This window comes from Rhipicephalus sanguineus, chromosome 8 (genome assembly GCF_013339695.2).
Source record: "Rhipicephalus sanguineus isolate Rsan-2018 chromosome 8, BIME_Rsan_1.4, whole genome shotgun sequence".
Taxonomy (NCBI): Eukaryota; Metazoa; Arthropoda; class Arachnida; order Ixodida; family Ixodidae; genus Rhipicephalus; species Rhipicephalus sanguineus.
In genome coordinates this window covers 54,110,789-54,131,237 of record NC_051183.1, presented here as the reverse complement: position 1 = coordinate 54,131,237, position 20,449 = coordinate 54,110,789, and the positions used below count along the sequence as shown (strand labels likewise).

General features: G+C 48.7%; 1 protein-coding gene across 1 annotated transcript in view; it reads right to left on the bottom strand.

Annotated features, from left to right (window-relative positions):
* Nucleotides 1-950: 950 nt before the first annotated feature.
* LOC119401910 (uncharacterized) overlaps nt 951-20,449 on the bottom strand; it is a 38,945-nt gene continuing 19,446 nt past the window's right edge. The window contains exon 5 of the mRNA XM_049418422.1: nt 951-1,347. Within this exon, the coding sequence (XP_049274379.1) occupies nt 1,016-1,347 (332 nt within the window). The 3' untranslated portion in view covers nt 951-1,015. The remainder of the gene's footprint in view (nt 1,348-20,449) is intronic.

The window sequence follows — 20,449 nt, the reverse complement described above, 5'->3', positions numbered from 1 at the left end:
TAAACAGTTTTACTATTATGAGAAATGTAAAATAAAAGAATAATTTCGTGTCCTTCTTAATTAGGTGACGTCATGATTTTTATATCTAGTGAATACTTAACAGGTATTAATGACATATCTTTTAAACGACTGCTATGCGTAAGATATACGTATATTTGCTTTGAATTTCTTGCTACCATTGCGTTTCACATGACACATGATTTCATCCGATTTAGTGACTTCCTAACATTGCATAACTGACACATTGTATATGTCAGTCATTGTATTGTACAAGACTGTATAACGCATTGTATAATATTGCATAAAACTGTATAGCACATGTGAGTTTTATGCTGCAACTGTATGTGCCTGAATGAACTACGGAAGGAAAGTTGGGCCTCCGTCGGGTGCATTGAAACACTTTAGCCCAATTTTACTTGGTCTGCAGTGTATACTGTGAACCGAATAAAGCTTCGTGCAGCGGAGCCGTTAAGCTTTTCGTTATGCCGGTTGACGTTACCAGTAAACGATCATAACCAAGAACGCGGGTATGAGACAGAACGCGGGCAATCCAAGTCGGATTCCCAATGAAGCTAGTGAAGCCAAGCTCAGGAAGATAGTAATTACTACTGCCCGAGTCGATCCTAATTAATTCCAATTAAGTCTAATTTGTATCAATTAAGGATATCATAATTAGGACTAATTAAGTTTTGTGTGAACGAGTTAAGTCCATCCCACTTTCAAATACCTAATTATGGTAATTAAGTCTAATTTATCCTAATTGAGATTGAGCCAAGCAGGGACTAGCTAAGAGGTCATCAGCCTTGCGCACCGTGGCCTTGCGCCTCTAGTGCAAGCTGCCTACATTTTTTCTATTCTTTTTCTAAGTGGGACGAGACGCTACCACCACAACGTTGTGACAAATTATCTCAGCAAACCTTTCACTTTTATTCAGCCTTACTTTCGCCATGCCAATACGATCGTTCAACATTACGGGGCGCGCTATCGGACATCGCCGCGCCGCCTCAGGCTTCATTCAAGACGGCTCGGCTACCACGGCTTCCTCACTCCTGGGAAACGTGAGGCGGACCCAGACAACGCCTCCGTCCAGGGACTCCCCGCGGTAGACGTTGAAGGCGCGGATACCCAAAGTGCAAGACTTCGTGGGGCTGAGGCTGGGAGCCTTGAATGCCGTCGTGTCGGGGCTAAGCACTACGCTGGGTCCGTTGGTCCTCACGTTGTCCTGGACGCAGGCCACAATCACTTCGTAGCCGGACCGGGGTCCGTTCCACGATTCCGGAGGAAGCCAGGTCAAGTAGCGGTCGCCTTCGCGTTCCACAACGGACACGCTCTGAGGTTTGCTCGGGGCTGAAATGAAAACAAAAATGTGCAGCGATTGGTGTTGTTCTAAATCCTGCGCTAAATGCAGCTCAACTGCTGTGGAACCTAACTACGTAGCACGGGTACCCAGTGATTCCCGTTCGTAGAGTTTCCACTGCTCCGTTACCAAACCGTCGATGTCGTCAATGTTCTGAGGTAAGCATAGGGTTTCCCCTGCCCGAGTATAATTTTGTTACGGAGACTCGAAAACTTGGTGTGCGACATGTGCGCTACTTTTTGCTGCGCTTTAGCAACTTCCAGCTTGTTACGGCAGTTGAGATACGTGTCGTCTGCAACGAGTTCCGTCAGGTTGTTTCATTCATCCATTCACAAAACTTTATTAGGAGTCCTGAAGCCCGGTCTTTTCAGACCGAGGCGGGCCGCGTCCACGTCGGCACCGTTAGGCCGAGCCTTAGGGCGCCATCGTGAACTCTCTGGACAGAGTTGATCTTGATACGAACAGCTGGAGATCATCTGCTGCCAGTGAAGCCATTTTAGGGGCGAAGCTCCTTAAGGCGGCACCCGTTCGTCCCTCGTAGTCGTAGTAGTGCTTAACCAGTCGTAACGCTAGTACCAGATCTTGACCTCCAAGGTGGTGCCGGTGGGAGATTTTTCCTGTGCGTTGTTGAACAATAAAATATTCGCAGCGTGCGCGTTAACTAAAAGCCGAATTCTTCTGTCTCTCATTCCCCATTAGCAGCCATTGGCATGTTCCAGTAGGAAACGTTAGTAGAAGTAGAAGTGTAAGTGTTAGCTAAAAGCCGACTTCTTCTGTCTCTCATTCCAATTAGCAGCTATTGTTCACCTCCAAGGTAGTGCCTGGTGAGATTTCTCCTGTGCCTGATTAAACAATAAAAATTTTGTTCAAAACGCCGTTGATTGATGAAATAAACCAACGAAGGACGCCAGATGTTTTCTAAAAGCAAAACGAAAAGACGCCAGCTGCTTAACGAAAGACGCCAGATGTTTTCTAAAGCAATGGTTTTCTAAACAATGAAAATTCACAGCGTACATGTAAAAATAAAGTGAGCTGCAAGTCGTCATAACTCATCGAACCTTTAGTATAAACGCGCCCGATCTGACGTCGGTGATGATGTACTGGGCAGAATTCACGGAAGATTCACGGTTTACCGATGAACCTCCGCAGCAGGGCTGGGCAAAGATACTTTGAAATTGTATCGCGATACGATACAAGATACTCGGGCAAGAAGTATTTTAGATACAGATACAAGATACTTCCGGTATAATTGTATCCGATACGATACTTCCTAATTGTATCTTAAGATACTTCGATACATTTGCAAATATGCTATTATAGATCTATATAATGAAGCAGCAAAGGCCTATGTAGAAATGTGTTTACTTGAAAATTTATTAACTGCAACCAACTTTGCTAATTTTAATAAAATACCTGTTTGTATCACAAGATACTAACTTTCTTGCTCAAGGTATATTAGTTTCATTCCTAAACAACTTATTATGATTTGTTTGGGTGCTTAACATGACAGCGCTTTAGCCGCTGCGCTATTAGTGGTTTTTTCTTCACACTTCTGTAACTTATGGTTGTCGCAGCTGTACTTGTCGACCAGCTAGCAGGTTGCTATCTACTTGCAAGAACCTTATTAAGATGCCTCCGCACGATGGCGCAAATACCGTTGTGCAGACTTAACTTGTCCCCAAGCGTATTTTTGCTTTTGTAATACCGCATCCACCAAGAGGTGTAGAGCAGCAACAACGCCGCCAGCGATATTGTTTGTGACGCATCGTGTGAAGACGATGAACTATATAATCGCACAACTGATTGAGGACGTAAAACTGCAGTGATTTTTCATATTTTACTTATCTGCTGGCGTAAAGCTTTCGCTGGGAACATATTCTCTAACGTGCAATCTTTTATCATTTCTTCTTCGAGAGAACCTCAGCCGCCAGGAAACGTCTCAGACGTGTTCTAGAGGCACAAAGCGCCACAGGTCATCATTGCTATTCACACTATTGCCACTTCTCGCTCTGGTTACCTGCAGATCTGTAACAATAAGAATACTTTAAGATGACCAAAACAAAGGAAAATCAATATATTTAAGTCAAATAGCAAGGTGGTTCCATACTAAACAATCAAAGTGAATAAGTATACAGGGTGTTTCACGTAAGTTGAACCAAATATGAAAAAAAAAAACAAGTGGTTAACTGCCGCTGAATGAAACCAAAGGTATTTGGTGTACCATCATGTGGTGCTCGTTATGGCATGTTTTGTCATAAGCTTAACTAGTTAATTAAATAAGGTCAATTATGCGACATTTTTAATATCCACTTTAGGGCCAACTGCGCTTGGACACATCGTAGAGCGCATTTAAAAACGACCGATCCATTTTGTTTTTTGACAGCGTACATGCTGCGTGGTGAATATTTTCGGCCTTTTAAAGAAAGCCCGCGAAATATGAAATAAAACTACGTTCGCAGACAGTCACGGTACGGTACGAAGAACTTTATTTAAAGTTAAAGTTAAAAAATAAAAATAAAGCAGAGAACTTTTTTTACAAAAGATATATAACAATAAACAGACGGGAGAAAAAAATCACAGCATATCAACGTGGTGAATGATGATGAGTGGGGCGAAGCGAACTCGCGCTGCAGCACGGCGATAGCATTGGCGCGAGCGTGGTCCTTCTTGATGGAAGATATTGTGACTAGATTGTTTGAGAACCACAATCTGTTGCACACACCGCAACTATGGCCGAATCTGTTATCAAGGAAGTCCCGCTGGAAGCGCGCGTCGGCGCCTTCGGGCAGAGCCCGCCTGATGTGTTTTGCAGCCACTTCACGTGCTCGCACAGCCTCGGGCTCTGCCTGCCGGTACGCGCGCTTTCTCGCCGCTTCACGGTCGTTCACATTTTGAAGATCCGATTCGCGCCGTAGCCGTGCACCTTCGGCCTCGCGGGCTCGAACGGCGGGGTCTTCGCGCCGCAGCCGTGCAGCTTGTCGAGCAGCTTCGGCCTCGCGGGCTCGAACGGCAGGGTCTTCGCGCCGCAGCCGTGCAGCTTGCCGAGCAGCTTCGGCCTCGCGGGCTCGAACGGTGGGGTCTTCTCGCCGCAGCCCTGCAGCTTGTCGAGCAGCTTCGGCCTCGCGGGCTCGAACGGCGGGGTCTTCTCGCCGCAGCCGTGCAGCTTGTCGAGCAGCTTCGGCTTCGCGGGCTCGAACGGCGGAATCTGCTTCGCAGCGTCGACGTGCAGCTTCGGCCTCGCGGGTCTCACCTCAGCATTCTGTCTGCGAGCGCGCGCTGCCACTGCCTTCCGTGCCCTCCGTTCCGCAGCCTTGTCTTCCATCTGGCGACTCCAAGCTAATGAGAAAGCGTGCCAAGAGGGAGCCTCATGGCGCGTTACTTCTGAAATGTTGTCTTCGGGTGTCGTTGAAAACACGAGACGTAGTAAAGAAGAAAGAACGCCACACAGGCGAACACGCAACGACAGTGTTACTCGTCAACGTCGTCTTCTTTCTCTACTGCATACCAGAACGCGCGCAGTAAAGAAGAAAGAATGCCACACAGGCGAACACGCACGAGAGTCTCACTCGTCAACGTCGTCTTCTTCTCCTGTATACCAGAACGCGCGCTTCTCACGAGCTAGAGGTGGCTGCTACAACGCTGCAAACAAACGGAGGATGGACAGACCCACGGCATAAGGAGCTTCGCCCCTAAAAGATGGCTCAAAGCTTGCACTAAGCGGCGCAAAGCTCCGTACACAGCGAAGCTGATCGGTCTCATGCGTATTTATTCTGTATCTATAGGCGGAACTTGGCAGTAGCGAGGTTGAACTTGGCTGTAGCGAGGCCTGAACTTGACTTGAACTTGGCTTTAGCGATGTTGAACTTGGCTTGAACTTGGCTGTAACGTTGCTGAACTTTTGCTTTAACTTGGCTTCAACTGTTGCTTGAACTTGGCTGTAGCGGGGATGAACTTTGCTGTTACGGCGCATGAGACCGATCGGCTTATGGCTAGGATCAGTCTTCGTATTTCGAGTAGACTAGCAGACGGCATCGGGCGCAAGTTTCCATCGTCGTTGGTGTAGGCCTTCCATCGCTTCGGGTTATTCTCGCAGCCGCCGTTGCCTTTCCCGTTATCTAGTATTCTCTCGTCTTGGTCTTCGGCTCGCCGCCGTCACTTCGCAGCCATTTGTTGGGCTAACTGTTGCTGTCTTCATTTTTAGGGGACCAGTGGTGAGTAGTGGGATTAACCCAATTTGTGTGGCACATACCCCTTTATGATGATGATAGTCTTTTGGTTCGTAGAAGAAGGAATGATTTGCTAAACAGCTTCGCTGTTAAAACTATGCAGAGGACTAGGTAATGTACGGGATGCAAACGGAGGAGAGCAAAGAAAGCACTTGCGCTAACAATAAAATTTAACAGTAAGAACAAAGACACAGTACGTCAAAATATTCGCTATTACGTAAATGCTCGTTCTATTGCATCTAACGTCGGCACTGATAGAGGGACGGCTGTTAGAATATCCTTTGCATATAAGTCAATCTCACCGTACTTATGCAAGTCAAGCTTACATCCATGAGATCTTTCAAATTGCTGATGTGTGAAAGCCGCGAGACGCAAAGCAGCCCCATTCTTGCATTCTTGAGACTTTGCAACGAAGCACCACGCAAGACAAACTTCGATAGCGACAGTATAGCGGCATCAGAATTTGTGCGAAAGACGCCGCACGCATTGGAGTACGCAGCAGAGTGCAGTGGCTATGAACAAGTGTCAACACGTCAGCGCAACTAAAAGGAAAGAAAACATCTAGGAAAAAAAGGTAGGCTGCGCGTAGACGTTCGCACGCTTGGTTTTGTCACGATGGCTCGAGCGCCATCACGTGACTCTGCTCCACCAATAGGGACCCCTAAATCTCATCACCTGTGCTTGATGGAGCGCTCTGGCGGAGATATGCAAGAATGTAGCTGTCGTTAGTTTTATTCAGGTGGCTTAGTGGCAGGAATATCAGCTTGAGAACAGGAATTCCGGTCGACGTTTATTGCTTCGCACGATGTTGTTTTTATGGTAGTATCTTGTATCTTAAGATACACGATACATTGCTGAATGTATCGGAAATACAGATACAGATGCTCGTTTTCCGAGACGTATCGCGATACAGATACAAGATACCAAATGAGTATCTAAGGTAGTATCTCAGATACATGTATCTTTTACTGCCCAGCACTGCTCCGCAGCTTCGCCCACTCATCATCATTCACTCCGTGGATATGCTGTGATTTTTTTCTTTGGGGTTGGCGAGAGTCGCGGGACAGCCCGCCAGCATGTGTCTGATTTCAATGATGCCATTGCGTGCGTCACATTCTTTTCTAATTTCACTTTCGGGGTAAATTTTTTTTACAAAATACGGAGTAGGGTACGTCCCAGTTTGCAGTAAACGTAGCGTGACTGCCTGAGCCCTGTTCAACTTTACGTGTGGCAGTGGGAATTGCTTACGCCCCAAGTAGTAGTATTTAGTGATCTCGTTGTAGGTTAGTAAATTATCTTTATGATCCCCGGAATGGTAGTGGGCGTCGGTTCGGTTCTGACCGACACGGAAAGCGAGTCCTCGTGCCAGGTCATTCGTCACCTCGTTGAGGTTGACCCGAGCCTCGTCCACTTGTCCCATATGTGCAGGAAACCATCGGATTTCAGTTTCTATAGTTTCTACATTGTCGATAAGTTTAACCGCAGTCCCAGCGACATAGCCCTTGTCAAAGCTCTTAATTGCTGTTTTGGAATCGCTGTAAATGTAAGACCATTTTCGGTTCCTGATAGCTAAAGCAATCGCGGCTTGCTCCGCCACCGTTGATTCTTTAGTGAACAGGGTGACGGCGTCCCGTACCTCGCCCTGGCTGTCGACCACGACGGCCGTGTAGGCCTCTTTGCCTTTGACCCAGGCGGCTGCCGAGGGCTGCCTCTTGACCTACCTGCTCAATTTCTTTCAATAAAGCTTTCGCGCTCGCCTTTCTCCTGCTAACATTGTGCTCCGGGTGCATCCCCTTCAGATGTAGCGATGAAGGCGCCGGGGAAGCGCCGGTGGGATGAGCAATCACGCGCTTGGCGAGGCGGTGGCGCTCCCTGTTTCTCAGCGCGGGTGTCAGTAGCATTTTCCCGAAGCGTTTTAAATGCGAAGCATTTCTTTGCGAACCTTTGGCATTTTGAGCGTTTCTATCTATCTATCTATCTATCTATCTATCTATCTATCTATCTATCTATCTATCTATCTATCTATCTATCTATCTATCTATCTATCTATCTATCTATCTATCTATCTATCTATCTATCTATCTATCTATCTATCTATCTATCTATCTATCTATCTATCTATCTAGCCGCCTATGTCTGGGTGCTCTCATGATAGCCTCCTTAACTTGGTGTTGACCAAAATTGGCAGGGGAGGGTAAGAGGATTTGACAAATATGACTGTCGGGTCATAACATGAATAACGTGAAAATCCTGTGGCGTACGTCGTCAAACCCTTTCCTCCAGACGTGTGTGGCACATACTCGTTTACTACGGGCCGCGGTGTACGGGTATGCGCCACAAGTTAATTGACAGTTTATATCTACCCAGGAATGGCGAGAACACACATCGGCAGTTTAAACGCGAGAGCGTTAAGAAAAACCGACATCGGTGAATGGAAAGAATAAAAATTAGGATCCTATCAGGAATCGAACCCAAGCGGTCTGCGTGGCAGTCAGGGATTCTATCTACCACAGAGCCACGCCAGGTATATAAATTGTTTTCGAAAAACAGCCTATGCAGGCGTAATGTCGGTGCAACGTCAATTGTGGTTGTGGTGCTGACTATCTAATTTTACATGAAGCAATAAATGCTACATATGTGCTCCAGGGATACAGGCGTCATATCATATTAACGTCTGTGGTTCCAGTGTTGGCTCCACTTTGATATCAGTCTAATAAACATTACATTTGAATTCTTATGATTCAGCAAGCTATATTGTGATTGCTCGCAGTCGATCTCTTGAGCAGCTTTAGATTACTTGTGGGTGTTCCTGTTGGCCGCACTGAGAGAAGAGTAGCTGCGAGAAGTTGTGTGAACCAACTTACGTTCAGCTAGCGTTTCGAAGGTTTCGTCAGCGCTCTCGCCTGCCACGGCGACTTTGATCGCTTCGACGGCAGGCGTGACGGTGATCCTGTAAGTCGTCCACGGATTCAAGTCTACCAGGTCCAAGCCGTCTTTACTCGCAGGGACTCGCTCGACGTATCGTTCCAGGAATACCTCGCCGGCGTCCAGTACCCGTTCCTCCTCGGTGTTCCTATCAGCGTCCACCGCTGGCCTTCGATTCTTGTGCGCGCTCAGCACGACGCGGTAGTAAGCACCGTAGACGTCATCAAATTCGAACGCTGCCAGCTTCGACCACGAAATGCGGGCCGATTTGACGGTCACGTTGCTCACGACTAGATCTTTGACTCTCGGTATCTCAGGCGTACAGCTCGTACGTCGGTCTGCTCTGTACTCGCCTTCGAATACGTTACCCGGAATCTTAAAAACTGGTTGCACAGTGGTGAAGATAGAGGCAAAATTCGGCACTCCTGGGAAGGCGACCCTGGAGCGACCACCCTGGACTGTCATGTTGCGGCAGGTTCCGGCGAAGTCAGGAACAGACACGCATAGCACGACTCGGTATTCGTGTTGCTCCAGTGCCTCCGGCTTTGGGGCCACCGCCGTCCACTTAACGGACGCGTCGCAAAGATAAGGCTTCCGACTGGTGGTCGAAAGAGTGACGTCGGTCACGTGTACCATGCCTTCGGGATCAGTCGTAGTCGTGGCGATCATAGACGCGTGCCGCGTCGTGACATTGCCGCTTTGGCAGACCGCGACCACCTGGACGGCGTAGGTGGTATGGGGCTCCAGTTCGTCGACGGTACCGGAGGTTTCATTGGTGAGTGTGGTGGATTTGCCCGTGGCGGGCGCGCTGGCCTGGCGGGGTCCGCGCTTCCACCACGACACCTCGTAGTGTTTCACGACGTCGTCGTCACTGTCACCAGCGTCGCGAATGATCGTCCAAGAGGCTTGCAATTTTGTGGAACCATCCGCTGAAACCCCTAGGTAGACGAATTTTTTCGCAGGCTCTGAAAATAATGAGAGTGAACATTTAAAGAAATTTACCAATAAATCGGCGACTGAATGAAGCGAAGAACACTGACTGACGCACTTGACCATGCACTTTATAGACTATTTTACGGATGGGTTTCGGTGCCGCCATATTGGGGTGTTAACCTTGCCGTTTTGTATCTTGAGCAACTATGAGCGAACACTGCTACGGCAGACGTACACGCATTAGAACAGTTGGGTTGGTGCATTCAACGTTTCATGACCTTATCAATTTACGTCACGATATCCAAAAATAAGAAAACATTCGTTTAACAGCCCGAAATGGCGGCGCCCACATGTCTTACGTAAAATCGTCTATACAAGCGACAGACTACAGATTGGTCTACGCGCTGTGCTCTTTAGACAAATTAGGTGGTATATTATAATAAAGTAAACTCTAAGGAAAAAAAAAGACTTCTTCGATTCCATTTTGCGAATCCTGACTTGTCACGTATAAGACTCCCTTTAAAGGAGTCCTGACACAAAAATTTTCGCCCCGCGTTTTTTTGCTGCAATGTGTTGCTGGGGGCCTGTTATTCATAACACGGCACATCGTTTGCTGCAGCGTGCGACAGATAATTAATTACAAGCTCATCATTACCGACACAGCCTCAGTTTCGGTTTGACAGAGCTCCAAAAACGACAAGCCGCCTGGTGCAACTATCACCACCTAGCGAGTGAAACGCTCGGTCACGTGAGCACACAGAACAGTGACGCATATCCGCGCGATTTGTCGTCGTCGGGCTCATCGTCGTCTGATGGCGACGATTTTCTTGCGGCGGGGATGGAAGGAACTTTCGACGTGGCGAATCACTTCAGGTTTGACCCGCTGGCGAGGAGCGATTCGTCGGGAAGCGCGTCAAAACAGGAATGGCGGCTATGACGTCATCATAACTTGTACCGGCTGCAACGGTTACGTAGGGGAAGTAGGGGGGTCACCTCGGGTCACCTCCGAGGGTGTCAATGCACTAGGTACGGCCTATAATGCTGGATCGCGCTCGCGAACTTCAAAATTGATATAAAATACCTTCCAAGCTTTATTCGCTGTCGATATTTTGCAGATGGTACACGCACGTACACGGGAATCGATCCAGCAGGCTATCTCGGCCGCGAAATTTTGTGTCAGTACCCCTTTAAAAGAGACATGTGAACTCTCTTTGGAGATAATTACACTCGTCGGATATTCGTGGGACCCAAGAGAGAGTAAGCGTGTGTCTATAAAGATAGTCGCACAGGTGGCGAGTTAGGAAACAGCGAAAAGAATAAAACACACTCTTTTTTCTTCCTTAGAGTGTAACGAAGACTTTACTTGCTCATAATATCACAAATGTTATGCAGACTATCTTGCTTTCTTTCGCACTTTTACTTAACGTAATATTGACAAAAGCAAATATTTTTTTTTGCGTTTGAAGAATATATTTGGTATAAAGCATAATCAGTAAATCCACATGCTGCTATACTCGGATACAATTAATTCGAGAAAAACGCGGCTTTTCGCCGTCAGAGGACCCCACTCCAGCCAATGGCGTCGCCGTGTCATCGTGACCTCGCGGCAGACCGCCTTCGCGCCGCGCTCACGAGAGGAGTCACAAAGCAGCTTGTCAAAGCGTGTCACAAAGCGTGTCACAAAGAAGCCGCGACACCATTGGCTGGAGGGCGGGGGGGTCCTTTGACGGCGAAAAGCCGCTTTTTTCTTGAATTGTATCCGAGTATATAGGAATAGACGTCAGACTCTGCCCAGGCGGCGCTGCGAAAAACACCGCCACCAGCGCCCTCATCGTAGCTCTGGCACTAACTGGGTAGTGCAAAGAGAGCCGCCCGCAAGCGAATGTGCATAGGCCGCAATATAACCCTCCTCTTTCGTTGGTGTCGAGGCGCGGTTTCCTGAAAATCAAGGACCTGGAAAGCTTCTTCCGCCAATCCACGCTTCAGAAACAAAGGAAGCTGATCAAAGCGAACTGCGAGTACAATGCAAAATAAGTTTTAGTTATTCCCGCTCGCTGCAACTCGCAAGTACAAGCGAGCATCCACGACACCGAGTTCGAGGCAAGCCTTCCGACATCCGTTCTCTAGAGTCTAAATGCGTTAAAATCGGGTATATACGTATGCCACAGCGATAAAGTACCTACATACACGATCAATTTACTTAGCTATGCATCTTACGATCAGTGGTGCAAAACTCGGTTCATCAGGGGCGAATGACTCCGGCGATTTTCGCCTTTTCAGTTGAATTCTCCCTTAATTCATCTCTCGCTTCTTGTGCATTGGAGTGTTTTATTACGCATCCTCAAATGGTCTCTTGATGGTCGTCTTCCGTTTGTATGTACTGCAAATGGGGATACGTGCGTGTCCACTTTTGCGGGGTACAACCAAAGGCAAAACCGTGGCCTCCGAGATAGCTATACGGCAACCGCGGAGGACACGGGCGAAACAAACCTGAAGGGGGTCACGACCAACATTCTGCGATTTACTTGTATGACGCACGTGGTGTTAGCTAGTTTGAACCAGAACTCTGAGCCTTCAAAACGTACATACGTCCGCGATGCTGTGTTGTGACGACCAACTCGTCGCGGTGTGCGTATCACGCGTCTCCAGTCTGCCTCTAGCTGCTCACTTCATGTTACACGACAAGCACCGCGGTCAGAGCCTCTGCTGAGCTTCATAGTCAAGGTTACCACGGTTTTGCATCAGGGCTACGCAAAACAACAGCAGAGCCACACATTCATGTCACCGGCTGTGGAGAACGCGGGTACTTCGCTTACCCAACACGCTCGCAACGGCCCGTATCCAGCGCTTTCGCCTTTCTTCTTCGTACGACAACTATGGAAATCGGTAAAACTGAACGTTGTTATTCAGTCTTTTACGTCCGTGGCAATTCACAACGCAACAGTGCGTCTTTTGCGGAGTTTCTTCGTAGCGTGCGGAGGGCTCTCGTCTGCTGCTGTTTTCGCCGTCGTTCAGGGGTTCAGGCGAGTGATCCAGCAAGCACTTCACGACGGTTCGGTGGCGCGTCCGACTGGCGGAGAGCAATTCACAGCTCTCGTTCTGAGTGCTAAATGCACGAACACACGCGATATTAAGCTCAATCGTTGTTTCGCACTCGCTAGTTGCACCTGGTCCCATAGCAAACTGTGCGAGAGAGTCGCTCTATGCACTACTCAAAACTTCTCCGACAGGTGGCGCCACGAATGCTGTGCTATGCCTTTCGGCAGTCACGCGGGAATGGCTTGAGCGACGACAGCTGACGACAGCGGGAGGTTGGCCGGATAGCTCTCGGCTGCCATGGTGCTGTGGCCAACGAAGCTATTCAGGGTGATCTCGGCTGGCCGAGCTTTGAAGCTCGGGAGGCGGTCAGCAAAACTGCCTACCGTGGCCGCTTGTTCTGCATGCCCAGAGAGAGATGGGCGCGGCGTGTTTTTGACTACCTGTCTGCAACATGCATGCGCACTCCGTGGGTGAGGCGCCTCTACCGCATCGAGAGCAAGTTCGGCCTCTTTCGCGCCCCTCTCAGCGCAAACTCATCCGCCGAGTGGGCAAAACAGGCGCGGGAACGAGTGCGGGAAGAAGAGGAGGCACGTTGGATTCACAACATGTCGGAGAAGTCGACGCTAGCGGTGTATCGGTGCCACAAGAACAGTATTGGCATGGTACACTTGTACGACAACTCCCTTGGCAGCAAGCTACTATTTGAGGCGAGAGCTGGTGCACTCCGCACACTTGTACGCCTTAAGGCTATTAGCAAGGACGTGAGTGATGTGCGGTGTCGTGTGTGTGGTCTACAGGACGAAACTATCGAACATGTGGTACTGCGATGTGAGGGCATTTGCCCAGCGATGACGGATGGTGCCTCTCTGGAAACTGCTCTGGGCTTCGAACAGGCCGGCGGAGACGACAGTCGGCGTGGTGTGGACAGAGCCGCGGTCGCAGCGACAAAGGGCCGCCTCGAATGCTGGCGAGCGGCTGCTGCGGCGAGACATTCTTGACTGCTGCCCAGTCAGAGCGGCTCCTGTTTCTTCCCCTCCCCCCCCCCCTTTTTCCCCTCTTTTTTCCCCTACCGTTTTACTGAAAAACAGGTAATAAGTAGAGCTTCATGTTTGGCTAGGGCGTGGATTCCACGTCCACCCGTTGCGAAGGGTTGGCCACAAAGTCATCATCATCATCATCAACTCCAGAGTCTGACGTCTATACTGGGCGTAAAGAAAACTCACAGGGTCCCTTATGCATTTGCTTAAAATGAGTCGAATATGAAAGCCATCCGGTGTAGCTAATTTATTGGGCACTTTATATTACACGGACGCCGATTTAATATTTTTTTGCCACGCGAATGCCGCATAGACGAAGTGATGGCGCAGCTCGCGCGGTCACGTGATCTTTTCCGTATCACACAATGCGATCTTGAGTCACAGAGATGTCAGGCTTTCGCCTTAAACAAAAATTAAGATGCTGACGTAGCTTCTGTGTCTACATCGTGCTTTCCTGTGCCTACGTGTTACCTTGCTTCCGTGCCGAGGTATTGCCTGCAGCGCCACGTGCCATAATGTCACAGAATAACTTGATTTGCTACAGCACTTCAGTGGAGCAATTTTCGAGGCGAAGCACCTTAAGCCCGAGGCATGTCCGTCCGTGTAGCGTCCGTGTCCGTGCTTAGACACCTACTCGTCCACTCGTCATGATTCACTTCGTGGAGATGCGTGGTTTTAACAATAGGTTTAACAATAGACTAATATCAATCATAATTGTTACAAGAGAGAGATAAAAGTGAAGGAAAGGCAGTGAGGTTAACCAGGTTGTACATGGTTTGCTACCCTACACGGGGGGAGGGGGAAAGGGAGAAAAAAGAATAGAGAAAGCAAGGAGGAAAGAGGGAACAAGTAATACGCGCACACACATCAGTGTTCACCACACACACACAGACAGTCACAACCAAGAAATATTTGACATCGGTTCCTCTGCAGTTGTCTAAAAGTAGGCTAGAATCCTAGATGTTAAAAAAGGCTCGCAAGGACTGGCTCCAAGGAATCCAGAACTTGCAGAGCGCATTGAGCTGACGGAGTTGTCATTCTGTTGAGGAGAGTCCGCATCGTGGTCATGAGAGACCTCAACACAGCGAGTACTTGTAGGTTTTCGTCGTGGCAATCATCTGTGGACGATGAAGCATATTGCGGGGCATTAATTCTGCATCGGCTCTTTATGAGTGCGCAGTGGTGGTAATGAGGACCACGCGACATCCTCCGCCGCTTTCAAAGCCTCTGCGTCTTTTCAGCTCTCCGATTGTGATGCATTGGGTGGTGGTGGTGGCGGCAGTGGTGGTAGCTGCCGCTTAAGAAAAGTCTTACGGTTTGTCGGACTAGGAGGTCGCGGCGTCCGTCCAGATTGGGCAGCAGTAGTCTTAGACCGTCGCCGACGCGAGCGTCGTTGTCTATTTCTCACAATATCAGCAGCCTTTTTGTGCGTTGAGACGTCCCGTACCATCTGTTTCATGACGCTCCATTCTTTTTTCATTAATGGACAGTCCCTTGATGAGGCTACGTGTGATCCATGGCAGTTGGTACATTTCAGGGCAGTTGCTCGGCAGGATTCCGCATTGTGTGGCTCTGCACAGCGGGGGCAAATCGCCACGTTCCTGCAAACTCCGCTTACATGACCCATTTTTTGACATTTACGGCACTGGAGTTGTCTTGGTGTAAACGGACGAACCACGTGATGAAAGTGTCCCACCTTCACGTGGGATGGCGATTTGTCGCCTTTGAAGACAATCTTTACGCAACGCGGAGTTGCCTAGACGTGAGACTTGGACGATGTTGCTATGGTCACTAACTTCCTTGATGAGCATTGGAAGGTTGCCTCAAGGAATGGAGATGTCGACATCGTATATTACACCTACCGCCATGTCCTTGTTAAGTGGAAGGTGAGCTCGAACCTTGGTACCGTCGAAGTCTGTGACGCTGGTCAGAGCAAGCAGAGATGGCTGATGTATAACGTCGATGACCAAGACATTTTTGGGGGGTTGACTCGAACATCCTTGATTTCGTCTGGAGCCAGAGAATCGAGTTTCCTCGAGATGGTCTGCTGATTCAGGTGTCTCAGATTGTCCGATGGCGTAACAGACATAAATAAGACGGCGTAGTTCGTTGAAGACACCTTCGGCTTCACAGTAGATGTGGTTGAAGCTGGTGAAGCACCCATATATCTTCATTTTGGTTTACGACTGTAAACAGGTGTGAATTCATCGTCGGAATCGTCACCGCTCGCCGAATTTAGTTCGGTGGGCTCACTGTAGGCGTCGCTGAGTTCGCTGTTCCGTTTCCTTGAGGGGCCCGCCGATGGCGAAGGCCTGGAGGGTGTGCAGGCCAGTCTACTTCCAGTGTAGCCAAATAAAATGCCGATGGCTACGCGAGGAACACGAAAATCACTAAAAACTGTCACTCGGTAAACAAAGCGCTGTGCAAGAGGCACCTGCAAGCACGAACCTTTTATTATAGTCGGCGATCTCAACCTCCACAGTATGGACCTTAGGACCTAGCTTTGTCGTCGACTCTCACTGTCGGCTGTCACGGTATAAAGAAAACCGTTGCTACACTCGAAATATATATGTGCATATGTGAATAAAAAAAAAAGGTTTACAATAGACGAACGTCAATCATAATTGTGGAAGAAGAATATAAAACACCTACAAGCACAAACCATTTATACTAGTCGGCGACCTCAGCGTAGACATTATGGACCTTAGGACCTAGCTTTGTCGTCGACTCTTTATGTAACTTTATGTCACTCAGTTTACATTATATGCATGAGGCAACGCTCGGGTAACGTACGGTTACTCACCCATACGATACCCAGAGCTTCGCCCAGTCGTCATGATTCACTTCGTTGAGATGCGTGGATTTTTTTAACTCTTAATTTAACTTTTTAAAAGCTTCTCAACAATGCTTAAGATGACTCACCGGTAGAAATATGTTTTTATCTGGGGGCTACATAATTTGCACATCAAAGCAGCGAGACACGAGTGGTCGTTCTTGCTAGCTGTGGTGATATAGGCGGGCATGCTCTACCGGATGCTAATGATTGTCTCATTTTCTTCTTCGCAGTTATGCTAATAGAAGGCGCTACGCATCCGCAACTAAACGCTGACAGAGGAGTGTTCAAAGATGCTTGCAGAGGCTTCCTTGACAGAAATAAACCTGCGGAACTGGTCCGTTGTGACATATCAGCGGTTGAATAAAAAAAATTACTGCGGTTGGATGAGGTTAAACCGAGTTTGTCGAGCAATAGCTCGGTTTTGCTTGCTTTGGAAAAGGACGAGAACACTGGTTTTCAGAGATTTTAACTTTATTGCATGTGTTAAGCAAGGACGACTAGGAGTCTACTCGCTTCGACTACACGCCGCGACAAGGGAGCCGGAGAGTAGCACTACAAGATCACACACAGCCGCTGCTCAGCGCCGTCGGCGCTTTCGGCGCGAACGCACAGTGAACTTGGACGCAGCCAGTGCCTATGGCGGAGGCGGAACGAAATACTCACATTGAGCCGTGACCTCCGTGATTGGCTCCGGCAACGCGCCGTTGGCCGTTGCTCAGGCCGTTTTGTTCGCACGCGGAGAGTGTAATCAAAGAAAGCGGTGTTACAACCAGAAGAGCGTCGCTATTTGCCCATTTGGACGCTGACCTTGGGCCACGGTCTAAGATATGTATACTCTTACACCGTGGCTTCGGCTAAGGTCACCACCTCGTGGTGTGTTAAGGCGCTGACAAAATTACACTTTTCCAGCCTGTACTGGGGAGTCAGACGCCCTTATGGCCCGCAAAAAGACCAGGGCCCAAGCCAATGGGGTTGCACGCACAGAGGTGCACGCACAGAGGTGTTTCCTGGTTCATCTTTAAAAGGGGCAAAAAAAAACCACAACAGACAGGTAGGAAGGAGACAGGACGACGCGCTCTGTTGTGGTTTTTTTCGCGCCTTTTAAAGATGAACTTCAACCAGCTCGCCCAACTGTCCCTGCTAATTCAGTGTTTTCTGGTTTTGGGCCGGGAGGAGTAGAGCTATCGCTGCAAAAGCAGTGGAAAAATTTCATGATGTGATATTTGGTACCGTACTCGTATCTCGTGTCCATTGTTTTCGGGCTTGACACATTTCTGTTCGGTAAAAGATTTGAGTAGTAGTCGGTAACTTTAGCTTGATATCAGGCTGAAGATTATTGCTCAACGTTTTTGGCGACGGCTTTCCCGTCTCTTTAATGGTGTTAAGGTATCTACAGGCAGGAGAGAGAGAGAGAGAGAGAGAGAGAGAGAGAGAGAGAGAGAGAGAGATACTCTGTATTAGAAAATGCAGGCAGGATCATTTCCATTATTTTGTGCGATAAGCGGCAATTTCAATCCTCGTTTTTTTTTTGTATTCGTACTGTAGCCAAACAACTCTCACGTAATAATTTGGGCAACATAACTTTTCTTAGCACTGCTTGCGCGGAGAAAAACCAATCAGGAAATGATATCCGAAGAGCACATGACATGAACACTACCTGAAGCCCAGGTGTGGACCGTCCTGCAAACTGGCGATGAAAAATTGGTCGGCGAGCACTGCGTCTGCACGCAGACCGTGTGGGTGTAGCCGGGCCTCAGGTTCATCTGAGTAGTGGTGTGGCCCGTGACGCTTTCGCTGCAGTCCGAAGAATTGGCATCCGCCGAACAGACGTTCGCGTAGACACCCGGAAAGCCACAAGCGCAGTGCAGGGGGCTTGGGATGTGCCTGCATTTTGGGTCACGCATGGGAACCGAGTTCCAAATTGGGTACGTTGCAGCGAAGTGTATGTCGAGAATCTCTCGAATGAAGAGCTTCCACACCTGCACACTCCGCAAACGTTCAGACCGGGTACAGCGTAATGCTTAGTGCATCTCGAGCATGTACACCAGATCGTCCTCGAATACGGTGTCTCAGTTTCCGGAACTTGTTCGAACCATGTTGCGTTCCCTGCTTATTAGTGAAAGAAAGTCGCTCCGTTGGGTTCGCCACAGTTGTGCGGAGGCGAGACCACTCTTACGCCACTTGATATGTGAGCACGAATCTATGTAGAACCAATCCCTCGTCGCATGCATTCACACTACCATGCGAAACGGCGAATAGCTACAGCTTCCGCCCTTCGTAAAAGGCAAGGGGGCACAAACATGTACTTCACAGACGCAGGCCTATACCCCCGAAGTGAGGGGGCTAGTGCGAAGTAATTTTTTGTTTTAAATCGGGCTAATACTTTGTCTATATGAATTAAATCGATCTCGCTATAGAAGAAAAAAAGACAATAAGTTCACAGCCCAACTCTCTGCCCCTTACGGCAGAATGACCTCATCCCACCACCAATCCTCTTACCGTATCATACTTATTTCTATCGCGAACGTGTTAACCTTTCCATTGTCGTTCCCAAAACCCAAGACTTCATGTAGGCTAGGGCCCAAACATACAGCCACCGGGTGGATATTTTTACATTAACTTAGAACATGCTCCGTCATTTCCTTAGCTTACCCACAGCTAAGGAAAGGACATGATAAGGCGCGTGCCTATGGCCATCCAGTTTATACGAGCACAACTGCTGAATACCATCTTTTTCCCCTAAAAAATAGTTCTTTCGAAAATTAACAACTAGGAACATTGCAAACACTCAATGTTTGCCAACAGCTGGGAACATCATTATCAACCGGGAACATGTGAGAACAACTAGTAATTGAGAACAACTGAGAACATGTCAACAACTGGGAACATGTCAACAACTGGGAACATCATAAACACTCACAGTCTGGCAGGGAATGGCGGCGGTTACAATAAAATACACATCGCGAAAAGGTGGCCAGAGGAGAGACGGAAAGTGAAGCGCCAACTGCAACACTAACTAGAAGTGAGAAAAATTCCGCACGTGCGGGCGCAAACGTGCAAGCAGGCACTCACTGCGTCGCATTCCATCCGAATGTGACGTAGTCGCGGCCAACGTCGATCACATCGATGGCCGAAGGTTCCGGACAAGACGAAGCCTGTGGATACAGAATAGGAAACGAAGTGTAGAGGTAGATAAGATGCAGAATAACGGATAGGTGGGCAAGTTGGTTTGGGTTGGGAGAGGTTCTTTGCAGTACGTTCCACATGGCTACACATGGCTTTCCTTTGCGCATGCGTGGCCGTCGCCTAGCAACGGAGACGCGCGCCTTGCCAGCGCGGTTCTCTGGCGCGGCGGAGCACAGGCATGTCGGGCGTGTGGTAGTGCGGTAGTACGGTCCCTAGAATATACTGAGCGTTGGGGTAGTGCCGCTTTGCCGCTGCTGCGACTACGCTCAGCACTTGTTGAGAGCAGATTCCGTGCCACTTTTCCTGCGGCTAGGGGCACTTTGGAGCCTGCAGTGGCGACAGCACCTGAAGAAGATGTAAGGCAGCTGCGGGACTTGTTAGTAGCGACTGACATTTGCGTGCGGTAGATATTGCCGTACTTATGGCGTTTACCGTACGGAGGTGCTAAGATGCCCCAATGAAATGGCCTGTACTGAAGTGCAATAAAAACTCAGGGTCCCTTATGCATTTGCCTGAGACGACTGGAAGCTGAAAGCCATTAAGATGATGTTCTAGATGAATTACCAACCCGTTCGAACGCTCACGTTAAGAGGCCTAGTTGCTGCATAACCTCGCAGGTAAGAACTTCAGCACAAACGAGGACGAATTACAAAGAGATGAGACGAGCCCTGGCGTAGTGCGCGTGTTCCGTCCTATTAGCGCTGAAGTTTTCACTTTCTAAATGTACTGAAGTAACATATGTATCGGATAGAATGAAGTAGCACAAGCACAGACCCTTAATATTTTCATGACGCCAGATGCATGGGTCGCGGGCCGCTGCGGATGCCTGCATGCAGCGCATATAATCGCCCATCGTAGCAGCTGCATGCCCAATACTTCTTTCAAATGTGCCCGCGTGGGAGCCTTCGTC